Source organism: Marmota flaviventris, chromosome 18 (genome assembly GCF_047511675.1).
Source record: "Marmota flaviventris isolate mMarFla1 chromosome 18, mMarFla1.hap1, whole genome shotgun sequence".
Taxonomy (NCBI): domain Eukaryota; kingdom Metazoa; phylum Chordata; class Mammalia; order Rodentia; family Sciuridae; genus Marmota; species Marmota flaviventris.
Genome location: NC_092515.1, coordinates 47,071,567 through 47,095,304, shown reverse-complemented (window position 1 = coordinate 47,095,304; position 23,738 = coordinate 47,071,567). Strand labels below are relative to the sequence as shown.

At 52.2% G+C, this 23,738-nt stretch overlaps 1 protein-coding gene across 1 annotated transcript in view; it reads left to right on the top strand.

Moving 5' to 3' along the window:
* The first annotated feature begins 1,916 nt into the window (after positions 1 to 1,916).
* Positions 1,917 to 23,738, top strand: part of Smpd3 (sphingomyelin phosphodiesterase 3) — a 30,719-nt gene continuing 8,897 nt past the window's right edge. The window contains exons 1-3 of the mRNA XM_027933206.3: positions 1,917 to 1,998; positions 4,391 to 4,457; positions 18,044 to 19,572. Coding sequence (XP_027789007.2) covers positions 18,256 to 19,572 — 1,317 coding nt within the window. The 5' untranslated portion in view covers positions 1,917 to 1,998; positions 4,391 to 4,457; positions 18,044 to 18,255. The remainder of the gene's footprint in view (positions 1,999 to 4,390; positions 4,458 to 18,043; positions 19,573 to 23,738) is intronic.

The window sequence follows — 23,738 nt, the reverse complement described above, 5'->3', positions numbered from 1 at the left end:
GCTTATAGCCTCACTAAATTGCTGAGGCTGGCTTCTGAACTTGTGATCCTTCTGCCTCAGCCTCCCAAATTGCTGAGATTACAGATCTCTGCCACCATGCCTGGGGATTATTTTCACTATTTGGCCCTGCTGTCTCCCTGTTTCAGCTACTATCCTGGCCTTCCTCCTGCTCACCCATGTTCCCTATAGAATTATCCTTCCAAAATGGACAACTATCACTGAACATCTACTAAGGGTTTTCACCAACACCACCTCTTTTTGTTCTCTCAAGAGCCCTGCAAGGTTGTAAAACCTCCAAGGAAGGATCGGAGAAGATAAAGCAAGGCCCAGTGTTACTCAGAACTGGATTTGAACCCAGACTGGGCTTTGAAGTACATGCTCTTTCTTGTGCATCTTTTTCCCATTTCTAATCCTTGACTTCATTGCAGTCCAAACACCTGAAAGGGTGCCAAGCTCATCAATGATTGGCAGATGACCAGGGTTTACTTGTAACCATAACATCGGCTTCTCCTTTATCAGTACTTATGGCAAAGTTGATTTCCCTCTGATTCCAATTCTAGAGATCCTGGTCCTCTGTTTGGCTGCCTTTTGGGGAGGAAATGAGGAGTTAACATTTTGTTAATCAAACTAAAAATGCATACTTTTCCTGTTAAAAGACAGATTCTTGCATATAACTCCAATTATTTATTAGATTTACATGCACTTTTTTTTCCCTACCAAAGAATGATTCCAGGGATGCTTATCCACTGATTCACATCCCTAGCACTGCACCCCTCCCTTTTTATTTTATTTTGAGATAGGGTCTCACCAACTTGCTGAAGCTGGCCTTGAACTTGCAATCCTCCTGCCTAAGCCTCCCAAATCACTGGGATTACAGGCATGTGTCACCACACCTGGATTTACATGTACTTCTAAGGGTAGAAATTTTATAAGCATGAACCAACAGTTAACTACTGCTTTGTCTTAATTCCCCACTGGCTGATGTTCTAACCTGGGATCACTGAGATGCAGGCACTATCCAACTCCACTGGAAGATCAAGTTAAACCAACCAAGTGAGGCACTCACCTTCCCACAGCCTTCCTTGGAGAACTTTAAGGTTTAAGGTGACAGCTCCTCTCACTGGTCATCCCCAGCAGTTTACTCTGCACACTCCCCACTGTAGGTCTCAACCAAAAGCACAGGCTGCATGAGCGCACCTGTCCAGCCCTGCCTCTCTTTTGCCTTGGTTTTGGGGGCTTAGGGATGATTTCTCCTCCAAGGCCAGAAGCTGCTTCCCACTCTCACCCCAAGCTTCAACTGTAGCATGAGGCTGAAAAGTCTCAGCTCTGCATGAAGTCTCATCCTGACACTCCTCTGAAGGCCTGGTTACCAAACCTCTCTGTTTAAGTCTCAAAGATACTTTGCTCCAGTATCACCAGGTGGATAATTAAATCAGCTTTAATGTTTGTAAAGGTGCCAGGTCCCTTTACAAACATTATTTCTGAACCTATGAAAGTCAATGTTATCCTCATTTCAAGGAAGTAGAAACTGGGACTTGGAGAGGCACCTGAGGCTGCTACTGATTCTGAGGAGAAAGCAAGTCCGTTAACTCCATAGCGAGTTCTGTTACCCAGAAAAGGTAGAGGCATCCAAGAACCTAAGCACCGTGTACACAGGGATGTGGTCTCATTTGGAGCTGCACATCCATCAGGAGTCACCCCAGGTGCTGGCCTGTGGTCTAGGGGCCTGTGGGTTTGGGGCCTCTGGGTGGATAGACAGGCAGGCAGGCGCATGCTTGGGACCACTACTGGCTTCGCAGACACTGCTCTGCTGTGCTGGGTAAACGGCCCACTTTCCATGCCCTCCCCACGGCCCGCCCTCCCCTGCTCCCACTGCCTATTTAAGCCAAAGGCCCCAACTCAGCCCAGGCATAGCCAGCTTCCGGACACAGGAGAGCAGCGCTGCAGGCTGGGCTCACCAGGGGATGAAAGGTCCTTCTGTTTCACCATTTCCTACCGGTGCGTTCTGAATGATGCTGAGCAGGGTTGTGGCAGAGTTGATTCTCCTCGGCTGGGAGTATACTGAGATGTGTAGCTGGCTGAGGGACGCTCTGATTGGATTTTTCCCATTTCTAATCCTTCACTTGATGTGATCTTATTTTAAAAGAGGGAGAAAGGCTGTAGTTTGTTGAAAGGATGGAGGCAGCATATTTCAAAACAAGGTCTGGCTCAGAATATCAATGATCTGACATAGTTTTCCTTTTCTTTCTTTTCTTTCTTTCTGTCTTTTCTTCCCCCTCCCCCAGGAAAGGAAAGGGCCTATAACGTCAAGGTTGTGGAGATTCCATTTCCCTTCAGGAACCCCTCCCTAAGTAGTCAGTTCCTGTCATTTAATATCATTTCAAAAATACATACAGGAAATTTTTCAGGAGAATTTGGCAGAAGGGTGGGAGTTGTGTAGCTAGTGGGGGACAGTTAGAAAATTGTCAGAAGCTAAAGATTCTGCCTGACAAATTTCTTATTGAGAGATGAGGAGTGAGCCCCTCCACACTTGGAGAGAGGGTAGTGGAGGCTGACCGCCCCCGGCGGCTCAGAGGGGACTGCCTCCTTTATATCTACTCCAAAGACTTGCTGGCCTGTAATCTACAGTCAGATCAGCCCAGCAAGAGAGTGAGGGACAGAAATGCATGCGGGTCATCTGTCTATAGAGTTGAGGAGCCAGGCATCTCAGGGGCAGGAAATGGGGCAGCCTGTGGAAGTCAAGACAGCAAAACACTAAGTGACTCTAGGCAGACTGGACTCTCTGGGCTATGGGGTGGGCGAGGAGTGACTGTCTTGTATTTAACTCAGAGAGGAAAAGCCAGATATCCACATGGAAATTAGGGCCCCTGGGGAAATTCAGGTCACTTTGAGTAGCTATGGAACTTTAGACTCTGGGCTTCCTTCTTCCCATACTGATCTGGGAACACCAAGTCTCAATTTTAGTTGATGCTTGGCGGCCATGGTCATCCAAGATTCTGTATTAGCCCCCATTGTTCCACGGGAGGGGATACTGGAGACTCAGAGGTTTAGCCACTTGCCCAGGACCTTCAGCTACTATTCTGGAACCAGGTCTCACTGAAACGCAAACCTTTTCATTGAGGATTCCTAATCAGAAGGGAGCCAACTATGTGGTGAAGGAGACACTCCTGCCACTGCTTCTGCAATATCTTTGATTAGGAAACACAGAATGGATTGGGATACAGATTTCGGATTCTTTTAAAACACCTCATTTGGGTGACTTACAAAATAATTTTGCATGAAGGACCCAGTATGATCTGGAAGGGCCCTGAGAAGTGCGGTAGCCTTTCTGGGATGAGTGGGCGGTAAGAGGGCTTTGGGCAGGGCAGTGGAACTGGCTTGAGAAGTGGAGGGCACAAGGAGAGCAGCACCGGTAGCGCTAGGACAGAGCTGAATAGAGCTGAACTTGAAAGTCGAAACTAAGCCCGGAGGCTGGACCCGAGCCAAAGATTTGACCAGCGAGTCGGGGGCGGGGTCTGGAGTTGGAAGGCGGGACTACAGAGCCCAGACAGCCCCTGAGGTTAGGGGGCGGGGTCGCAAAACCGCACTGGCCGGAGATCAGGGGGGCGGGACCAGCACCTGAGGCCAGAGGCGGAGCTGAGGGCGGGGGCGGGGCCTGCAGGGACTGGGGCCCACGTGTCGAGGGCAAGGTCCCTGCGGCGTAATGCCAGGATCCCTGTGTTGGGTCAGCGGAAGGGATTCGGGGATCTTGTGGCATCGTGTCCAAAGGCCTCTGCTCACACGAGTGCCCTTCCAACCGTCACCTCTGAAGACCCCGCTGGGTTCACAAAGTGTCCCTGCTGAAACTTCCCTCAGCTGGCCTGTCTATCCTTCCCCTTATCTGGTTCTTGCTCCAGACGCCAGCTCCTCCCCCAACCCACCCCCGTCCCGGTGGCCACCGTCCTTCCCCGGCCTGGGTTCAGCTCCCCCACCCCCTGCCCGCCCCGGTATCTTTGAGAGGCAGAGATTGATTACACAAAGCTCCTGGGGAGCGCTCTGATTGTTCCGGCTTCACCTATCAGATCAAACCCAGAGTCTGCCTCTTCCCTACGCCCCCTCCACTGCCCTTTGCTGGTCCACGTGGAGGGCTCTTCCATCCTGACAGCCCCCTACTCCCCACCTATCACACAAACCTCCGCCCCAACCCCCTCCGGCTGCACTTGGTCTGCGGGGACAGCCGGCCCACACCCTCACCCTGGCGACAGAGAGGGTGTGGCTGAGCCTCCAGCGCAGGTGGAGCTCCTCGGTCTTTGTACCTGGCTCACCTGTTCGGGGCTGCTCGGTGGCTGTTGGTTGAGTTCCGGAGATTGTTCCGGTCACCCCTCTGAACTGTTCATCCATCTCCTTTCAGGTCTTGACTGCCAAGACGTCCTCTCTTCAGAAGGAAAGACAACAACGTCCAAGTGGCCCCTCCTCAGGTAAGACTGAGGGCTTCTGGAACCTCCCAGGGCCGGCCAGGTCAATCTAGGCCTCCCCTCATGATCTCCTTGTTAATGTTTTGATATAAAGAGGTGCTATGTGAAATCGTTTAAGAAAAGATGTGCAGCTTGGTCAAAATTTTGAAATCCACAGCTCCGTAGCCATGTGGGTCAAGCCTGCCCACCTGTGAAGTGTGGTGTCTGCAAGAAGGGGGTGTGTCTGCACTCCCACATCTGCAAAGACAATGCCAAATCCCTCAGTTCCTAAGATTAGGACTGAGTGAAGAGATATGAATTATGTATCCTGGAAGTTGTAACCAGACATCATTGACCGATAAACTATCAGAAAGAGATAACAGAAATTTTGGATGCTAGAGTTGGGAAGAGTATTGTGAAACAGCTATTCTTAAACAATCAGTAATTTAGCACAACCTTGGTAGAAAGCAGTTTGGCAATATGTATCAGAAGTTTTAAAGTTTACTAATTCTCTTGAATCCATCCCCCACCCCCCCCAAAAAAAAAAAAAAACAATTCAAAACTACTGAGCATTCTCCAGAAACAAGAGTAGATACTTCCCAGGGGCGATGGTACACACATATAATCCCAGCAACTCAGAAGGCTGAGGCAGGGTGATTGCAAGTTCAAGGTCAGCCTCTCAATTTAGACCCTGTCTCAAAATTAAAAATAAATGGGGATGTAGTTCAGTGGCAAAACACCTCTGGTTTCAATCTCCAGTAGCAACAGAAAGAGTGGAGGATAGGTTAGGAGACTATGTTACCTTTCCCCAAAACTTGTCCTGGAAATGGGGGAGGGATGCTGGAAGGTGCTCATTTATATATTTTGAATACGTTTGCATATCATTTATGTCTAGTCTTGGTGGGAAAGGTAGAGAAACAGGGGAAATTGGAGACAGATGATCTGGTTGTATCTCTCAGGAATTTATGTCTCTGAGAATCAGGTACAGTGGTGCCAACCATACCCATCTGGGGTGGCTTTGCAGTGTCAATACACCCCAGTGTGAAGAGCACATTCTTTGAAGTGTGTGCTTTATATCTACTCAGATGGCTCCTAGAGGTGGATCCATCATTTCTGCCTTTCTAATGTTTGTTTCCAATCTTTCACGTCTTTGCCAAGGACTAGTTCTTACTCTGTCCTACCTGAGCAGGGGAAAAGAAAGGAAGGGAGGGGAAAAATGAGTGTGAGGTCCTGAGTGGCTGCAAGTAGCCTCAGATGAGCTGGCTTGCTGAAGCCATTCTGGCTGCAAAGTCAACAGGGCACAGGTCTACCACTTGTCAGTCAAGTGGCAGGGTTCCTCTTACCTGAATATTGAGGGCCTGTGGGAGGTAGTTATTCCTTGTCTGGTCTCAGAGTTAGAAAAACAGACCCCTCACTTTCTGGCAGAAATGGAGGTTGGGGTAGGTGGATGAGCACCTCCTTCCACCCCCAGGATGCCATATAGTCAAGTCCCTGGTCCTGCAGAGACAAGCCACAGGGCAACACACAAGTCCCTGCTCCTTTTGCTTGGAGGGATAGATTGTCAACAGGGCTTGAGCCTCCTGTCTCTTAATCCTATTTCTAGCTTGATAGATCTGAAGGTGTCAGATGTAGGTAACAGGGGCTGGCCACCTTTCTCATGTACATACTGCAAACTTGTGCAATGGCCTTCACAGAAACAACCCAGTGCCCAAGACAGAAATGGTCTGTTTGCAGCAGGCCAAAGGGGCTTTAGTTTTCCCTCGGGCCCTTGGTGAGGGCTAGCTGGCGTTTGATGAAGACATCATTGCTGTGGCCCCTAAACCCTGTGTGCTGTCCACACAGGCCATCTTGAAGTTAAACAAACCAACTGTGAATGAGTGAGCTGGGTCCTCCTCTCAGGCCCCTGTTCCACAGCTATTCCTCCCCTGTGCCTCCTCGCCTGCAGGCAGGGATCTGGTGGTCACTCTTGTCATTGAGGGTGTGGTTCTGGCAGGTAGGACTTCTTGAGTCTTGCCTGGTGCCCACTCTGCTCCCTCTCTGTCCTTCCACATGACCTGCCTCTCCTTTGCTTGCCTTACCCAACACCCATCGCCTTCCTGTCCCCATACCCTCTGGAGGACACTTGCACCCTCAATATACACACCAAGAAGGCAAAGTTTCTGTTGCCAGAAACTCTTCAGCCCTAGCAGTAAACCCCCTGAAGTCACATCTGACTTGCTAGGAGACCCCAGCCTCTCTTTTTAACAACTGCCGCCCTAGCCCTGCCCCTCACTAGCCCTGAGTGCTTCCATCAGCCAGTGGGGCTGGTGGTGTCTGACCATGCCCCACCTCTTTTTTCCAACATAGAGCACAGGCTGTTGGCTTCATCTCAGTGTCCTCAGAGGACCTCCTGCCCATCTCCTGTAGGCCCTGCTCAGCCCCTGTGACCAACTCCACACTTAGGGAAATTTTTCCAATGGGTTTGCTTCTCTATTTCTGTGGGTTTGCCTTCTATATGTCACCTAAGTAGCTGTCTCTCTTTGAGCAAAAGCAGTTTCCACTAAATTAAAAGATTAAGGTCCAAAGGCCCTAATGCCTCATGGTTCCCAGACACAAAGCAGGAATGAACATTTTTGTCCTCATACATGGAGGTGAGCCCCCTGCCTGACCTGAATTCAGGGAGGAGGAACATCATTATTGTCATCAAAATGAAGATGGAGAAAGTGGGGTCTGGAGGGTAGATCTGGTTGTATTCCTGGAAACGGAAGGTTGTCAGTCAAAACACTTGTTTTTGGCATCAAGTCTTGGACTGATTATACAGCAAACCAGAAGCCTCCCTTCATTGGTCAGGACAGGATGAGTTATACTGTGGTTATAAGCAAAGATCTTCCTCTTGCTTCCACTACATGAGAGTTAGCAGGGGCCCGACTCCATGTCTTCTCACCCTGGGCCTCTGCTGATGTAGCAGCCCCCATCTTAGATACAGGCTGGGCGCAGTGGTGCATGCCTGTAATCCCAGCAACTAGGGAAGCTGAGAGAGGAAGATTGCAAGTTTGAGGCCAGCCTATCTCAAAATAAAACACAAAAAGGACAGGGAATGTGGCTCAGTGGTGGAGTGCACCTGGATTCCATCCCCAGTACCAAAAACAACCAAAAACCACTGCAGGTCAATGTGGCAGAGGGAGAGACCTCCAGAAGGTCTCATATCGGCTAGTAAGTACTCTGTCCCCACAAGCTGTCTAGAAAGTACAATCCTACTTTGTGCCTGCTGTATCCAGCTGTCACAGGGGCCAGAGGAATCGAGGCAAAAGCTCTGGCCTAGATTGGAGGGAGAGGTGGACAAAGAGGAAAGTCTACTCAGGCTTTACCCAGGCAAAGCATGCTTATCTATCTTTTTAAGTAGTCTCTCCTGAGTGGAGATGTGTCACTGTCTGCACTAGCAGTCTGGATACACACAGCAGCCACAAGCAGAGCCAAGTGGGAATCTCCCCTCTCAGAAGTGCAAGATTTGATAGCCAAGAGCAGTTGGAGACAGGGTTGCCACCTCCAGGGACAGGAATGAGTTGGAATCCAGAGCCCCAGAAGACCCCTGGTGTTGAAGGAGACAAGTTTGGTGGCAGTACTTAAAAGGAACTTGAGGGGCTACAAACCCTCATAATCTCCTCATTGGTTATTTGACAAATGACCAATTCACAGTCTTAATTAGATAAAGCTGTAAGTCCCACCTCCCTGGGCAACAGACTCCAGCAGCTCTCAAATCCCTCCCAGTTTATATTCTGGATGCACTGGACAGTGGGACAAGTTGGTCGGAGCACTCCCAAGCCAGCAGCCTTTCTCCAGCCAGACCAGAGCATCCTCTGTCAGTGAAACAGGGTTCCGTTGGAACCTATCGCTCCCATTGTGCCATGTGCAGAGGGAGGCCCTGAGTACAGCTTGGGGTTAGGAGTCTCCAAAAGTGCCCAGTCTAGAGCTTCAACCCACAGTGAGGAGTGAGACCCAGCCTCAGTCCAGGAAGCCAGGCCTTCAGGCCCAGCTTCCCAGGGTTGTCGAGAGAGTTGGTGACACATTGGTGCCTGGTTTTATTTACTCATTCTCACTCATTTGCTTTTTAATCTCTGCACAAATTCTCCTTTAGGACTCAGTTTGTTAAATGTTCCTTGAATAGAAAACTTCAGGCTGAATGTGAAATGATTCCCTTCAGAAGAATTTTTGTAAATATCTTCTGTTTGGGGAAGGTTTGTTGTCTCCTCTGTGTTCTCCTTGAAATACCTCCCCACTGCCCAGGCAGCTGACCCATTCCAGCAGGAAGCTCTGTGCTTGAAATGCATCTGAACATGGATCCTAGCATTTGCAAGGATTTGTGTTTAAGATTCTCCTCCCATAGAAAGCATGTTGTCATTCCTTCTAAAGTATGTTCTGAGCCTTGTTCATCTCATGAACCATTGACATCAGCAATTGAGTCAGGGAAGCAGGGACTTCACTGAGACAGAAGCCCCAACTGCAGGGCCTGAAAGAAGTGAGTCTCCTCTGTTCTCCATCCCTGCAGTGGAGATGGCACTGACCAGCTAGGCGCATGCTGGGAGCCAGCTGATTGGACAACCACTGTCACACAGAGGACCCTACAGAGCTCCCTTGAGGCCCGTGATGTGACTTGCTAGTGGATTCCAGGATGCTGTGGCATGTGGCCATTGGTGATGTCCAGCTCAGGCACGGACCCCAGCACCCAGGCAGGATAGGACACTTGAGCTCAGAGGCCCAGGCCCAGATAGATGCTCAGCTATTATCTACATCGAGCCTGCTCCAGCTCTGCCCATCAGTGCCCCATGTGGAGAAGGGTGGAGATCCAAGACCTCATCTTCATCATGGAGGAAGCCTTCATCCCAGCCTCCTCTACTGTCCCGGCTCAACCTCTATGAGGACACAGGACTTGCAGGAGCCCTGTGATTTCTGTCCCAGCAGACAGATCTGCAACAGAAAGGTCCATGAGAATAAAGGAAGGTGTGGCTTGGGCTGACTTGAGCATAGATTTAGGTGTCAGCTGCCCCCCAACGGTCTCCTTAGTGGTCTCCTTTGTGGTCACCAATAGATGAATCTGAGGTGGTAGACAGAAGAGAGTAGGGCAGGCCGATCTTCAATACACACTGTGATGGAGCTCCTGTGTTCAGAGCAACGTCTGTGCCACTGTAGCAGGAGGGCCTGACCCTGGGGTCCTACTGTTTTAAACATCAGATTGGCTTGGGTACCCTTGCTCATGCTCCACCAACCTGGCTTGATATTTGCTTTACAATCATGCATGATCAGCCTCATCTGGGCTCTCTGAGTTCTTACATGGAAATGAAGGGGTTGGCTGGTGGAAGGAGCATCCCAGAGCTGCTCTCAGCCTGTTCCTATTCTCAGAAACCACATGATGCATTAATAGCTCCCATGGAAAGTTTCTTTTTGAAAATTTTATGGCCCCTTTGCCTGCATCTGGCTTCTGCAGAGGCCTGTAACTTGGGCTCACACAGACAGCCCACAACAGACAGCTCTGATCAGGTCCTGCCAGGAGACAGGCCCTGACGCCTCCCACACTGTCTTGGCCTTCACCTGGGAGAGGAGAGTGTTTCTTTATTAGACTGAACAGACATATGAGAAAACTTTGAAGGCTCTAGCTATATCACAAAGATTTTGTGGTTTGGTTTGGTTGGTTTGGGTTTTTTTCTTTTTGGTGTGTGTATGTGTACTGAGGGTTGAGCCCAGGACTTTGTGTGAATGCTAAGCCACTGAGCGACACCTCCAGCCCTCCTGAGTGCCTTTGCAGCAAGGGAATCCCCCGCGGTAGCAGTAATAGCAATCATGATAGAGACAAGACAGGTATTCCCCTGCACCAAGTGTCTGCCTCTGTTACCAGAGTTCTAGGCCAGAAGCCTGACCCTGGGGATCCAACAAATAGGGTCCAGCTGCTTGCCCCAGAAACTAAACAAAAAAGGAAATGATGAAAAGCATGAAAGGAACTTTAATCTGTGTAGCTACACTGGGAAGACAAGAAGATCCACATCCTTAGTCCTGTCTTCAAGGGACTAACAATGACTTTGAGGTTTTATGGGAAGGGGAATGAGGGCAAAGGTGGGGTTTGCAAATCTGGGGGTTTTCCCCAGTGGCCAAGCAGGGGAATCTTGATCAGGTTTTATCTGTCCATCTTTATGTCAGTATTGGTTAGGTGGGGTCTTGTCCCCCATAAGAAAGTTGCTGTTGACGAGGGGGTGGCTTCAATGATGATCAGACCTTGTTCCTGGAATCCAAGGTGACTCAAAGCGAAAGAGAAGGATGCAAATGGAGGCAGAGATGCCAAGTCTTTGATCCTGTTTTTAGCTACCCATACGACATTTGTAAGCAAAAGCAAAGAGTCTAAGTCTTTGTTCCACCTCCTTGCACGAGCTTGTCTCCACCTAGCCTGAGATGTTATATCCATGCTTAACACATAAGGATATTGCCCAATATCCAGAAGGAAGACCTGACCATGCATACCTGATGCTATGAGGGACACAGGTCCTGCAGGGCCTCAGGGCTCAGGAGGGTGGCTCCATGGGCAGCCCAGAGGAGACAGGAGGTGCACAGGGGAGGGGCTGAAAAGGATTGTTTTAGAATACATATGAAACAAGATCCCTTTGGTGGCAACTGACAGAAACCCAACTCAAAGTGACAAAAAAGAAAGCAAAGAAAGGGAAATTTGCTGACTCATTAATTAGAATGTCTGCAGGTTGTATGGCTTCAGGCACAGAGAGATTTGATCTCAAATATGTCAACAGAACTTGGCTTCTCTCCTCTTAGCCCTAAGGTCTGTTTTCCTCTGAATTGGACTCACTTTCAAGGAAGGCCCCAGAGCCTCAAGCTCTCAGCTGAGTACTTTCATCTCAGAGAAAATATAAGCTTCTTTCCAGAGGGTCTGGCTAGAATTCCAGGAAGATCTTAGAGGGTCCTGCTTGGCTGTGTGACTGTCCAGCTTGGGGTCAGAGGGCTGTGGTGCTGTTTGGCCGGGCCTGGCTCACTAACCCCCAACCCTCACCAAAGTCGAGCAGAGCAGTACATCTGCCACAGTCAGAGAAGTAGAGAAAAGCAGGGAAGCATAAGCCGAGTGGTGGGGACTTTTGATCTAGAAAAATGAATAGGCATTTACCTGGTGCACCTGAGTCTGTGGGAGTCACTGCTACAGCCCATGTATTTATGCTGGACACTAGACTATTCTGTCTGGGGTTTGGCTTTCAGTGATTAGTCTGGATTTGTCCACCCCCCTCCCCATTTGGAAAGGCATCCATCTCTCTTCAGTCTTTCTGTCCTCACAGTGACAAGCTGACTCCAAGTTTCAGCAGCTCAGAGCTCACGTTGCCATGCCAACTCCTCCACGGCAGGCATCTAGGCAGAATGGGCTGGCTCCATCTCAGTGCTGCTGGTGGATGCAGGCACATTCAGGTAATTGGATTGGAGCAGCCACTGGGCCTTTCCTGCAAAAACCTGGGGCTTGGCTCAGCCCCTGTTTAGACATGAGCCTATGGACACAAAGAGGACTCAGAGGAGATCCCTTTGCTCGAGGACTCATGGCCCTGCTGCTGGGAAGAGAGGTCCAGCAGGCAGGGGGCCAAAGGAAAGGGAGGTAAAGGAGGGACAAGTCCTAGCCTAGCCCTCAAATCAACTTTCCAGAAGTTTCCTGAAGCTCAGGAATACCTCAAAGATGGCATGAGCCTCCACAGAGGGACCAGGGCTTGCCTTGACCAGTAGAACTGGTCTGGCTTGCTCACTTTCCCACTGCAAAAGAATTTCAAGTTTAAATTCAACTTCTACCTAGGAACCTTAGAGCTGCTATGCAGACAGGGCCTGTGTCACCAGAATGCCTCCCAGGTCTGCCCCTCATGGATCTGAGGAGTGAGATGGCAGTCCTGGGTCCTGAGTAATCTGATATCCAATAGCAGCAGTCTCACCATGGCCTGCTCAGGCAGGACCATTCCTGAGGATGCCCTCCCCTGGTGAGGGCAGATCAGCTGGCCTCTTTGTCCTCACACTGGTGTCTAGGGTGAGGGGTCTTGGCTTAGGTCAGGCCTCTGAAGAGCCAGTCCGCCCCTTCCCAGGTCATAGGTTAACAATCAGATGTGTCAGTGTTGACACACCAACTGGCAGGAGCAGCCACATCTTGGAGTTGCTTGCTCTCAGTGCCCTATGCCAACCCAGAAATAATGAAAAAAAATAATAATAACAGGCTGTGACCTCCTGGATTTGTCCCTTCTTCCTCTCCCAGATGGACTTGGGATTGTCTGGGCTCCCAATATCCCTAGGAAAGTTCCCATCATACCTGGATCAACCTGTGAATCATGGAGCCTGTCCTGGCTCCACGGCCTAGTCCAGTCCTTCCTGCAAAGAGAGAGACAAGTTAGTGAAGCCTTTGGCTTTGGCCCAAACAATGTAGATGGCATCTCTGAGGCCTGAAGGCATTTTGGGTCAGTGTCCTAAAGGTCCCATGGGTGGACTGGGCATGGTGGAACACTCCTGTGATCCCAGAGATTTGAGAGGCTAAGACAGGAGGATCACAAGTTCAAAGCCAGCCTCAGCAATTTAGCAAGGCCCTAAGCAACTTAGTGAGACCCTGTCTCAAAATAAAAAATTAAAAAGGCGGGGATGTAGCTCAATATTTAAGTGCTCCTGGTTCAATCTCCAACACCAAAAAAATAAAAGTCCCATGGTTGGGTTCAAGCTAGTCCCCAGAACAGTGCAGAGAGCATGGGGTGGAGAGAGAAAACAGAGCACATGAGGACTATCCTCAGGAGGAGAGGGGTAAGGGAAGGAAGCAGGGCTGACCACAGCACCAATTGACTTCTTCTAGTCCTCATGGTGGCCCTGAGAGGTAGGTGCTGCAGCCCCCATGTCATGACCAGTGCCAGAATTTCATTCAGGTCAGCCACTCCTGAGCACTGAGCAGCAAAGCCCAGGGAGAGGAGTGAATCTAGTCTCCATTTCTAGAACAGAGAAGTCAACTTCCATGAGTCCTGCCCACACCCTGCTCCCAGGCCCAAGAGTAACCATGGAGCCTGCCAGCATCCCTTAGGATATGAAGGTATCCAGGACTCCAGCTTGGCTCTGGAGACCATGGTGGTGGAACAGGGTGTGTGGTTTCTGGTAACCCTAGAAGCCACACACCAGGATTTGCAATGGGGACAAATCCAGGGATGACTGTTGGATTTGTCAAAAGGAACCCTAAAAGAGCAATCGGGTCTGAGTGGTTGAACTGCAGAAGCTCAGCACATGTGGACTTCGAAGGGTCTCCAGCACCATTAGAGCCCATGGTGACTTCTCTTGGCGAAACTGCCAGCCCTAGGACCAGGAAGAGAGAATTGGGTCATGGAGGAAAGGAAGGAGCACCTCACCCAGAGACAGAGCCTCAGCCTGGCCCACTCACCACAGCCCAGTGCTGCAAAGCAGCAGGCAAGAGAAAGGAGACACGTGGATGCAGTTAGGACCTGCCTGTGTCCTGCACCAGCCAGGGGAAGCCGCATCCTGCCATGGCCACTCCTCTGAGGACTCGAGTTTTCTCTAAGAAGTTGTGCCTCTCGTGTTTAACTGTAGCATGTCTCTTTCGTGGGGAAAGTGTAGATCAGACTAATTAATGTGTGTTGTTTGTTTACCCTCCTTTCATTTCCCCGAGACGAAATAATTAACCACAGAGCTTTAGAAGCCAGCTCATCCGTGGCAGTCCCCTCTGCCTCTCCTGCAGTAGCAGCTTCTGTGTGTAGATTCAGGGCCCTGCACAGGGCAGGGCTGGCAGGCAGCATTTAGGTGGGCTCCTCCTGTCCAGGGCACCACAGGAGGGAGGCCAGTTAGGGGGCCTTTGTGGTGCCCTTGGGGTAGCTGTGAAGCACCTGGGATGGCAGCAGGGAGGGTCAGGAGATTCAAGGTGACCATCCTTTTAAAGGATGGGCCCCACTGCCCACCAGATCCCACCCACACCTAAATGGGGACCATAAACATGCCCATGACCAATCCAGGAGAGGCAAGAAGATCAGGTCTGGCCGCCCCCTGCCTATGCAGGCAGGGCTGGGAGAACTTGCCCAGAAGGGTGTCTGGGGTCACAGCAGGAATGAGAGGGACACAGAGCAGCTGAGAGGGAGTCTCTCCCCTCACCCCCAGTATTTGTCCCAGCAAATAGCAGACCCCAGCCCCATCAGCCAGTACTGGGGACAAGCCACATGACAAGATGGAAGGTTTGAGAAATTCCCCTCAGGAACTCTTTGATGAAGTGAAGCTGCATCCACCTCTGACCATAACAGAGCTCTGGCCACCATGTGGAACACAGGCCTGTGCTGCTTTGAGGGCAAACTCCTTCCTCCCGGATTCTTTCTACAAAAGTGTCATCACAGCCAGGGCTCAGCCCGCCCCACGGCCCATGCTTCTGCTTATGGGTGAAGCCTGACCCCTGGCGCAGGGTGACTGAGCCTCTAGGTTGGCAGCCCCAGCTACCACACCTGCCCCTTGAGCAGGGTGCACTCATCCCTCCGTCAGTCATTTCTGCAACTGTTCTTTCCCTCTCTGAACATGGAGGCTACTGCCAGGGCCCAGCCACAGACATGCGTCCTGATGGAGCTCACAGCACAGAAAAAAATCCCATGTAGTAAATAGTTCTGGCTCCTGGCAGAATGGCAGCAGTATGGGGAGTGGTTGGGGGTTACAGGCATCCTTGGATGGGGTCAAGGAAGACCTCCCTGAGGAGGAGGCACATCAGCTGAGCCCAAAGAGTGCAGAGGAGGACAGGAGAGGGGCAGGGAGTTTCAGGCAGGAGCACAGGCCTGGTCACTCCTGTTGGTGTGCAGAATTGGGCAGGAAGGAGGAGGGAGGCCAGTGAGGGGGCCTGTGTGGTGGACTCAGGGTGGCTGTGAAGGACCTGGGATGGCAGCAGGGAGGATTAGGTGGGTGCTGGGGCACAGAGGGCCTCAGACAGATTGGAAGATTGGACTTTATTCCTCAAGACAATGGGGCCACCAAAGGGAGAGAGAAAATATGATTTGGCACACTGGGACAGGAGGACAGTGCCCAGGTGAGCCAGGAGCTCAGGTGAGGATGGTGTTGACTGGTGACTTCAAGCCAGAAATGAGGAGAGAAAGCTGGGCACGGCAGTGCATGCCTATAATCTCAGTGGCGCAGGAGGATTGCAAGTTCAAAGCCAGCCTCAGCAACTTAGGGAGGCCTGGAGCAACTTAATGAGAGCTTGTCTCAAAATAAAAAGGGCTGGGGATATGGCTCAGTGGTTAAGAGCCCCTGGGTTCAATCTCCAGTACAAAAAAAAAAGAAAAAGAAAGAAAGAAAGAAATGAAAAGGAAAAACAGAAGGTTACTCAGGAGTGGGTGTACCCCTAGACTTTGGTGTGATGCCCAGGTGGCTCCAAGAGTATGGCCTGGGCCCTCCCCTAGGATCTTGGTGGCAGATGCAGGGATCACTGGTATCTGAAAAGCCTTAGGAGATCCCATCCCACCCGCTGTTGCTCCCACAGGAATAGAACCCACAGGTTCTGCTTCTGGCCCCATGGATGCAGCAGAGACAGAGGTCCAGATAGGCCGCTCCATGTCTTCTTCCACGGTTCCCACTCTGGCCAGGGCTGCTGATTGGCTGAGCCTACCCCTCTCACAGCCATGAATTACTAGGACATTAAAGAATGAATGAGTCGTACTGGAGTTTCCCAAGCCAGATGGCAGGTGTGGGAAGATTCTGGACACCCACTAGCCCTTCTCAGCACTGAACCCCAAGCTCAGGTCCCAGATTTTACTGAGGCCCAGTGCAGAGCTGGCTCTGCACTGTGGTCTGTGTGGACTCACCCGCACTGTGAGCTTCCAGCGTTCCCTTCACACTGATTTCCCCTGAAGAATGTAAAACCCTTGTGAATGTGTTCTTCAGAACCAGACAGAGCCACCAGCTTAGGTTCATCTTTAGATATCTGCACTGCACCATCAGCCCTGGGGTTGGTGGCCTTGTGGGTATGCTTGGGCCACTGACATGCCACATAGACAACCCCCTCATACCATGGGGCTGTCAGGAAAATGACTGCCTCCCCTCTGGCCAGAAGCATCGAGAATCAACCCCCACTCACTCACCTCATCTCTGGAGCACTTGCCTGTGCCAGCCTGGGGCTCCTGGGCCCTTGTCAGCCCCTTCTTTCCAGACACTTCTGGTCTCCTGGGAGGTGGACATGTCCCAAAGCATTTGTGACACAGAACTGCAGAGACTGAACCATTCTTGAGGGGAATAGGAGCCCCCAGTGGAGGTACCTAAGTCACCTGGGCAAGATGACTTAGGGAAGGTGATTTCTAAGCTGAGAGGGTAATTGAGGCAAAGGGCAGAGGGAGGGAGATACAAGCACCAGAGGGGCACCAGGGTTATAGAGATGGGCAGGCCTGGAGATGGCTGAGGAGATGTCCCTCCAGCTGTTGTGTGGGGGGTATAGGCTGATGAAGTCAGTGAAATGTGACACAGTCCTGGATCCATGCAGGGATTCCAGAAGGGACAGATGGGACATGAGAACTGAAATAGGGTGGAGTCCAGATGATACTCAGGTCCCTGACTTGGGTGACCAAGGATTCAGGAGGAGGAGAGGGTGAACTGTGGACTCAGACCCACCAGAGTACTGGGGCAGAAGCTGGGTGGGGACAGTAAGCACTATCACCTGGCTGATCTGGATCACACTCACTCAAGTTCCCCTCAGAAGGAACACCCTGGGCCCACAGAGGCTTCTTGATCATGCAGACTCCTATCTTTATTGATGCAGACTCTGCACCACAAACATACCTGTCACCTCTCCTGGGTGGAGTCTTGGGCCTGCTCTGAGACCCACCGTGGCTCCTGTACAGTCTGGGACCTGGACCCAGGGTGGACATATTCAGGTGGCTGAGGCCTTTTCTGGGGTTGCATCTTGAAGAATCAGCAAGAGAACAACTAAAGCTTGGACCAGACCCACACATCCTAGGGAACTTCTCCAAAAGTCCCAGGGACAGTAGGGTCCCTGTAACTGGGTAACTGTCATTCTGGCAGTTGATAAGGCATAGGCTATACCAGGATCCGTGCTGGTGGGGGCTGAGGGGTCCTTGCTGGGGTCCAGAGGGAGTGGAGCCTATGGCTGGGTCCCCCGGCAGGGCCACAGCCAGAGTGGGGTTGTTTGTCGTGGGCCACTCTCGTCTTAGGCCCTGCCAGCCACACTGTCTTGCGTCCTGACCTAATTGAATTCAGTGACACATCATGCTTGCAGCTTCTCTAACCCAGGGTCACTGTCCACCCATTTAAAAATGCCTCTGGCTTCAGAAGGACTTCATGCTGCTCCTGCCGGTGTCAACCAGGCATCTTCTAGGATCTCTAGCATATCCCCTTGGCACCCACAAACCTGTGCCATCTGAAAACTGGGGCCATTTTTCAAGCAATTAGGTCATAAGATCCAGACAGTTAGGGACAGTCAGGCCCAAGCTGTTTACTCCAGGAGGATAAAACACAGGTAGACAAACTGAGTGAGTTGGGTCTCCTGACCTCTAAATGCCCCAGGAGCCTGCTGGCTCCAGCCTGGTCCTCCCACCAGAACAGTCCTGCTCCTTAAAGGTCAATAAAAGCCTCCTCACTTTCTGTCTCTGCAGGTTCTCCTTAGGCCCCGATGTCCCAGCATGGCCCACGGAGGTGATCCATGACCTGCCGGCCAGCACTCATCAGTAGCCATCTAGAGTCGAATCTCTCAAGGAGGTGACCCCTCCTCCAGCTGCCCCCAACGTGCCCACCCCTGCCCAGGAAAGTGCCGCAGCTGCCACGGACACCATGTAGTTGGGCCGGCCGTGGTGCCCAGTGAGCTGCGATGGTTTTGTACACGACCCCCTTTCCCAATAGCTGTCTGTCCGCCCTGCACGCCGTGTCCTGGGCCCTCATCTTCCCATGTTACTGGCTGGTGGACCGGCTGGCGGCCTCCTTCATACCCACCACCTACGAGAAGCGCCAGCGGGCAGACGACCCGTGTTGCCTGCAGCTGCTCTGCACCGCCCTCTTCACGCCTGTCTACCTGGCCCTCCTAGTGGCCGCTCTGCCCTTCGCCTTCCTCGGGTTTCTCTTCTGGTCCCCCCTGCAGTCTGCCCGCCGGCCCTACACCTACTCACGGCTGGAAGACAAGAGCCCGGCTGGCGGGGCAGCCCTGCTTGGTGAATGGAAGGGCACGGGGGCTGGCAAAAGCTTCTGCTTCGCCACCGCCAACCTCTGCCTCCTCCCCGACTCGCTGGCCAGGCTCAACAACCTTTTCAACACCCAAGCGCGGGCCAAAGAGATCGGGCAGAGAATCCGCAATGGGGCGGCCCGGCCCCAGATCAAAATCTACATTGATTCCCCCACCAACACCTCCATCAGCGCGGCCAGCTTCAGCAGCCTCGTGTCACCACAGGGCGGCGATGGCGGGGCCCGGGCTGTTCCTGGGAGCATTAAGAGGACAGCCTCTGTGGAATACAAGGGTGATGGCGGGCGTCACCCGGGTGACGAGGCTGCCAATGGCCCGGCCCCTGGGGACCCAGCTGATGGCAACCTTGAGGACGCCTGCATTGTGCGCATTGGTGGCGAGGAGGGGGGCCGGCCACCTGAAGGCGATGACCCTGCCACTGGGAGCCAAGCCAGGAATGGGGCTGGTGGAGGCCCAAGGGGCCAGACGCCCAACCACAATCAGCGGGATGGGGATTCGGGGAGCCTGGGCAGCCCCTCGGCCTCCAGGGAGTCCCTGGTGAAGGCTCGAGCTGGGCCGGATGGCGGTGGCGCCGGGGAGCCGGGTGCCAACAGCAAGCTCCTGTACAAGGCCTCGGTGGTGAAGAAAGCCGCCCGCAGGAGGCGGCACCCAGATGAGGCCTTTGACCATGAGGTCTCGGCCTTCTTCCCCGCCAACCTGGACTTCCTGTGCCTGCAGGAGGTGTTTGACAAGCGGGCAGCTGCCAAGTTGAAAGAGCAGCTGCATGGCTACTTTGAGTACATCCTGTATGACGTCGGGGTCTACGGCTGCCGCGGCTGCTGCAGCTTCAAGTGTCTCAACAGCGGCCTCCTCTTTGCCAGCCGCTACCCAGTCATGGACGTGGCCTATCACTGTTACCCCAACGGGCGCAGCTTCGATGCCCTGGCCTCTAAGGGAGCTCTGTTTCTCAAGGTAGGAGGCCTTGGCCAACCTGAGGGCCACATGCCAGCCATGCCCGAGCCACGTGGGGAGGTGGGCTGCAGCTGGGCATCCTTCCCCCATCTCTTCTGGGGGCTGAAGGGGAGGCAGACAAGATCTTTCATGGGACTGAACCTTGTCACCAGTGCAATGACAAGAGAAATACAAACATAGGGACAAAATCCAGGCAAAACTGTCTGGGTGATCTGAGACAATTCATCAGATCTCTGAGCCACCATTTCCCTGTCTGTAAAATGGGGGCAGCCTGGGAATGAACCATCGAGGTGAGGCCTGGGAGGGATTCAGAGCCACTCTGTAGTTCATGTGGTGACAGCCATGGTGATGATGGCAGCGATGGGGGAGGAAGAGGAGAAAACAGGCCCCAGCTCCATTCGCAAGAGACGGAGACCAGTGCAAATAAAGAGTGCAGGCATGACCACACCCAGCTCACCAAGGCCATCAGCCTCACTGGCTTGAACAGCCCTCCCTCCTGGCTGTCAGCAGCTGCCAGGCCAGGCTCTCTGCCCACCAGCCCATGGCTTTGCTTCCATAGTCACTAATTAAAGTGAATCATAATTATTTCTGCTAATTTGGATGCAATCGGAGTTTTCAGACCATGGTAATTTGGTCATTACACATTATCTTCCACTGAGCCTGAGATGCAAAGAATTTTGACTTTTTGTTCTCTATCCAAAAATCACTCTTGATGCTTCCAGAGTTTTCTGAAGCATCACTTGTCCAGCTGATGTAGAACAGGGCTTTTTGCCCCCAACAGAGGCAGCAGCTGCTGTGGGTGTTGGTTCTCTCCTTTAAGGTGAGAAATCGATGCTCAGCAGGAAGGGGCACGGCTCAGAGGCCCAGAGCAGGTGGGGTCCCCTTACTTCTTAGTTCCCATCTCAATACCATCGCACTCAGCCTGTCCAGGAAAATGCTGGTGTGTGAACTGTCACCTGCAGGAGTGAGGGCGGATGTCTCCACAGAGTCTGATGGGGCCAGGCGGGCACCTTAGGGCCCTGGCTCCCCTCCAGGTGCTCGATGTCTCTTGTGCGGCTCCACCAGGACAGAGTCGGGGCTCTGGCTCTTCATTCACAGTCAAAGATGCTGAAAACTCCTCTGGCAAGTAGATCCAGCCTTCCCATTCTGGCATATGGTTCGTTGGTGTTCTGTTCTGTGGGTATATTTTTGTCTCAGAAACCAGAGTGACTTTCTGGGGAAGAAGGGTATATATTGTCAGACTCAGGGTAAGAGAGTGTGCCCTCTCACCCTGCCCTATTACTGACGGTTCTGAGGCCAGAGACACTTCTCCACCACCATCCACTTCAGCGCAGGCCAACCCACATGTCCCCTCACTTCCCTCCTTGTCTGGTACCCAGACCACTGTTCCCACCAAGGTCAACAATGGTCTCCTTGGGACAGCCCCTCCTTTGTGGCTCTGTGATGAATGTTCTTTTTGTCTCTCTCTACCTCCTGGCTCTCAAACTGGTCTACAAATATGTTTAATTTGGTCCATGTCATTAAAACTTTTTTTTAAATTGACAAATATTTAAAAATCAAGATATTTTACATAAAACCCAGGTTGCAACTTCTCTTGACACCACGGCAGATCTGGCAGCATGAGTCTGCCACATTTTGCACAGCTGCTGATAGCCCAGGTTGCGGGCCGGGACAATCCCAGCCAAACCTGTACCTTCCCTAGGGAATGTGACTCCATGGCTTCCATTTCTGCCCTTGCTGATGACCCTCAGCTTTGTCTCAGCCCAGATGTTCCTCTGGAGACCCAGCCCCGCATCTGACTGCCTCCAGGACACATCCCATTCATCCCTGAACCAAACTCAGCATCTGCCCCGAGCTGCCCTCTCCTAGTTCTACTATCCAAAAGCCATTTGGGCCACTCCTTGGGCCCACCCTGTCTGTTCCGGGCTCTTCGTTTTACTTTCCAACATCCCTGGCACCACCCTATGTCTCCAACCCTACCACCTTGGCCCAGGCTCCATTCCTGTGTTGGCCCAGTGTGGTTGTAGCTGTCTGGCCTAGTTCCTGGAGCTGGGCCTCCTCCTCCCTTGCCAGAGCTGACCCCCCTCGCCATGTTCCACTGCCTCAGGAAGGTCCACCTTTTCGCTGGGTCTCTCCTCGCAGCCTGTGCTCTGTCCACTCCCCCAGGGGCCTCTATGCCTGGCACAAGCAGGCTCTTCCCTTCATGTGCTCTTCAGCTCTGTGCCCAGCTGTGTTGTGGCCTTGAGGGCTTAGACATTGCCCTGGAGAGTGGAGCGTGTGCCTGGCACATGCAAGGGCTAGGAAGGAGGGGTAGGGACACAGGAAGGGTGCTGACAGCGTTCCCTTCCTCTGTTACTTCCCTCCTCCAGGCCTGCACACACAGTTTACTCTGGAACTTCAGATCTTTTAGAGAAATGCAGCTTCCTGTGAAGGAAGGGACGGGAATTCCTCTTGTCTCAATATGACAGAGCCCTATTCTGGGCACATTTTCTGTTGACAGTCTTTGCCCACCAGGACTAAAAAGCACAGACTCTCGGTGTGATTGTTTGTTTTTGCAAGAGAAACACAAGACTCTGTGGCTCCCGAGGACACGAGCCAGGAATCAATAAGTCCCAGCAAATAATAAAGTGGGTCCTGGCAAGATCACACTCCGAATAAGAGGAAGAGGCAGGGTGTGTGACAGGCGGTTGTGGCCCTGCTGTTGCGCTGGTGTCTTCCCTCTGGGCAGGTTTAGGGCAACAGGACAGAGTCAGGTGCCTTTCTGCCCATGTGCCCTGTCCCTACCTGGGACTCAGCACAGGGCAAGTGTCAATAAGTGCTGAGCAAGTGAGAGGCTGGCACATTAAGACCAACAATAGGTGGCTGGAAAGAAGCGGGCAGAGGTACCAGAAGCTCAGAAAGCAGTGAAGAGCAGTGTGTGGGCCACCAGGTCTTATCCACACCCACCTTCCCATCTGAACCTCCTGATCCATGGCTTAATTTCTCTGGGCCTCAGTGTGTCCATCTATAAGAAGAGCAGACATTCAGTGTCAACCTTGCAGCTGGGGTGAGAAGTGCTAAGTGCTCACAGAGTGTTCCCCAAGGAATGTGGGGGTGACAGTGCCATCCTGTGCCCTGTTGGAGCACTGTGGTTTAACAACGCACTGTGCTTTTGCAAGAGGAGGCATCGAGGACACGTGATTTCACAGAGTCATTCTCGGGGCAGGGGATGCTGTGGGGTTTGGATCTGGTGTATGGGCAAGAAGTGAAGGGTGAGCACGTGAGTTTAGAAACAGCCACGTTTTACACAGCTGTAGAGCCCATTTTCAAATAGCCAGACATTCATCTTATGGGTGCCAGAGAAGGGAAGATGGGCATCAGGCTGGGAGATAGGTGAGGAGCTGGAGAAAGGTAGGGTGGTTTGCTGATGAGAAAGTCTAGATGGGAGAGAAGATACCAACCCAGCTTCAGAGGTGAAAGGAGAGACAGATGCCAACTGGGCCCCTGGAGCAGGTGGCTGGAAAGATAAGGATCAAAAGAGGCCTCCAGGGACAGGTACCCACGCCAGTCCTTGGGAAGTATCTGGGTGAAGGACTCTTCCCCAGTGACCTTCATCAGGTGTAACATGTTCAGAGGGTCTTGAGAAGCCTTCAGACTTGGGGAGGGAAGCATCTCTCTGTGGCCATCCCATGCTGGCCCCAACCACAGGGACCCATCTTATGCTGAGGGTTACCACCTGGGTGGGACCATTTTGAGTCATCTTTATGATGTACAGTTTTATTAAGCCAACACTTGGAGACAGCCTGCCAGGGTCATGTGTAGATTGGGCAGGGGTGGACAGAGTGGCCTCCTCTGCTCCAGCCCACTTAGATTTGCTGAGTCCTTGATAAAGGAGGTGAGCAAGGAGGCCAGGACAGAGGTCCAAGTGGAGTGGAAGTGTGAAGGCATGAAGAGGCCACTGTGGAGGAAGGAGCAGCCCAGGGTCTTGGGCCCAGAGCCCAGGAACACAGGCCAGAACTGACTCAGAGCCATGGACACACAGGCCAGAGCTCTCATCCAAGACCGAGGGACCTCAGGGAACCATGGCCTATAAAGCAGATGAAGCATCTTGCCATGCAGCCACAGGGGTAGAGAGTGAGGACTGTGGGAGAGTGGCAGGGTCTATGGCCCCTCAGAGCAGAGGGTGG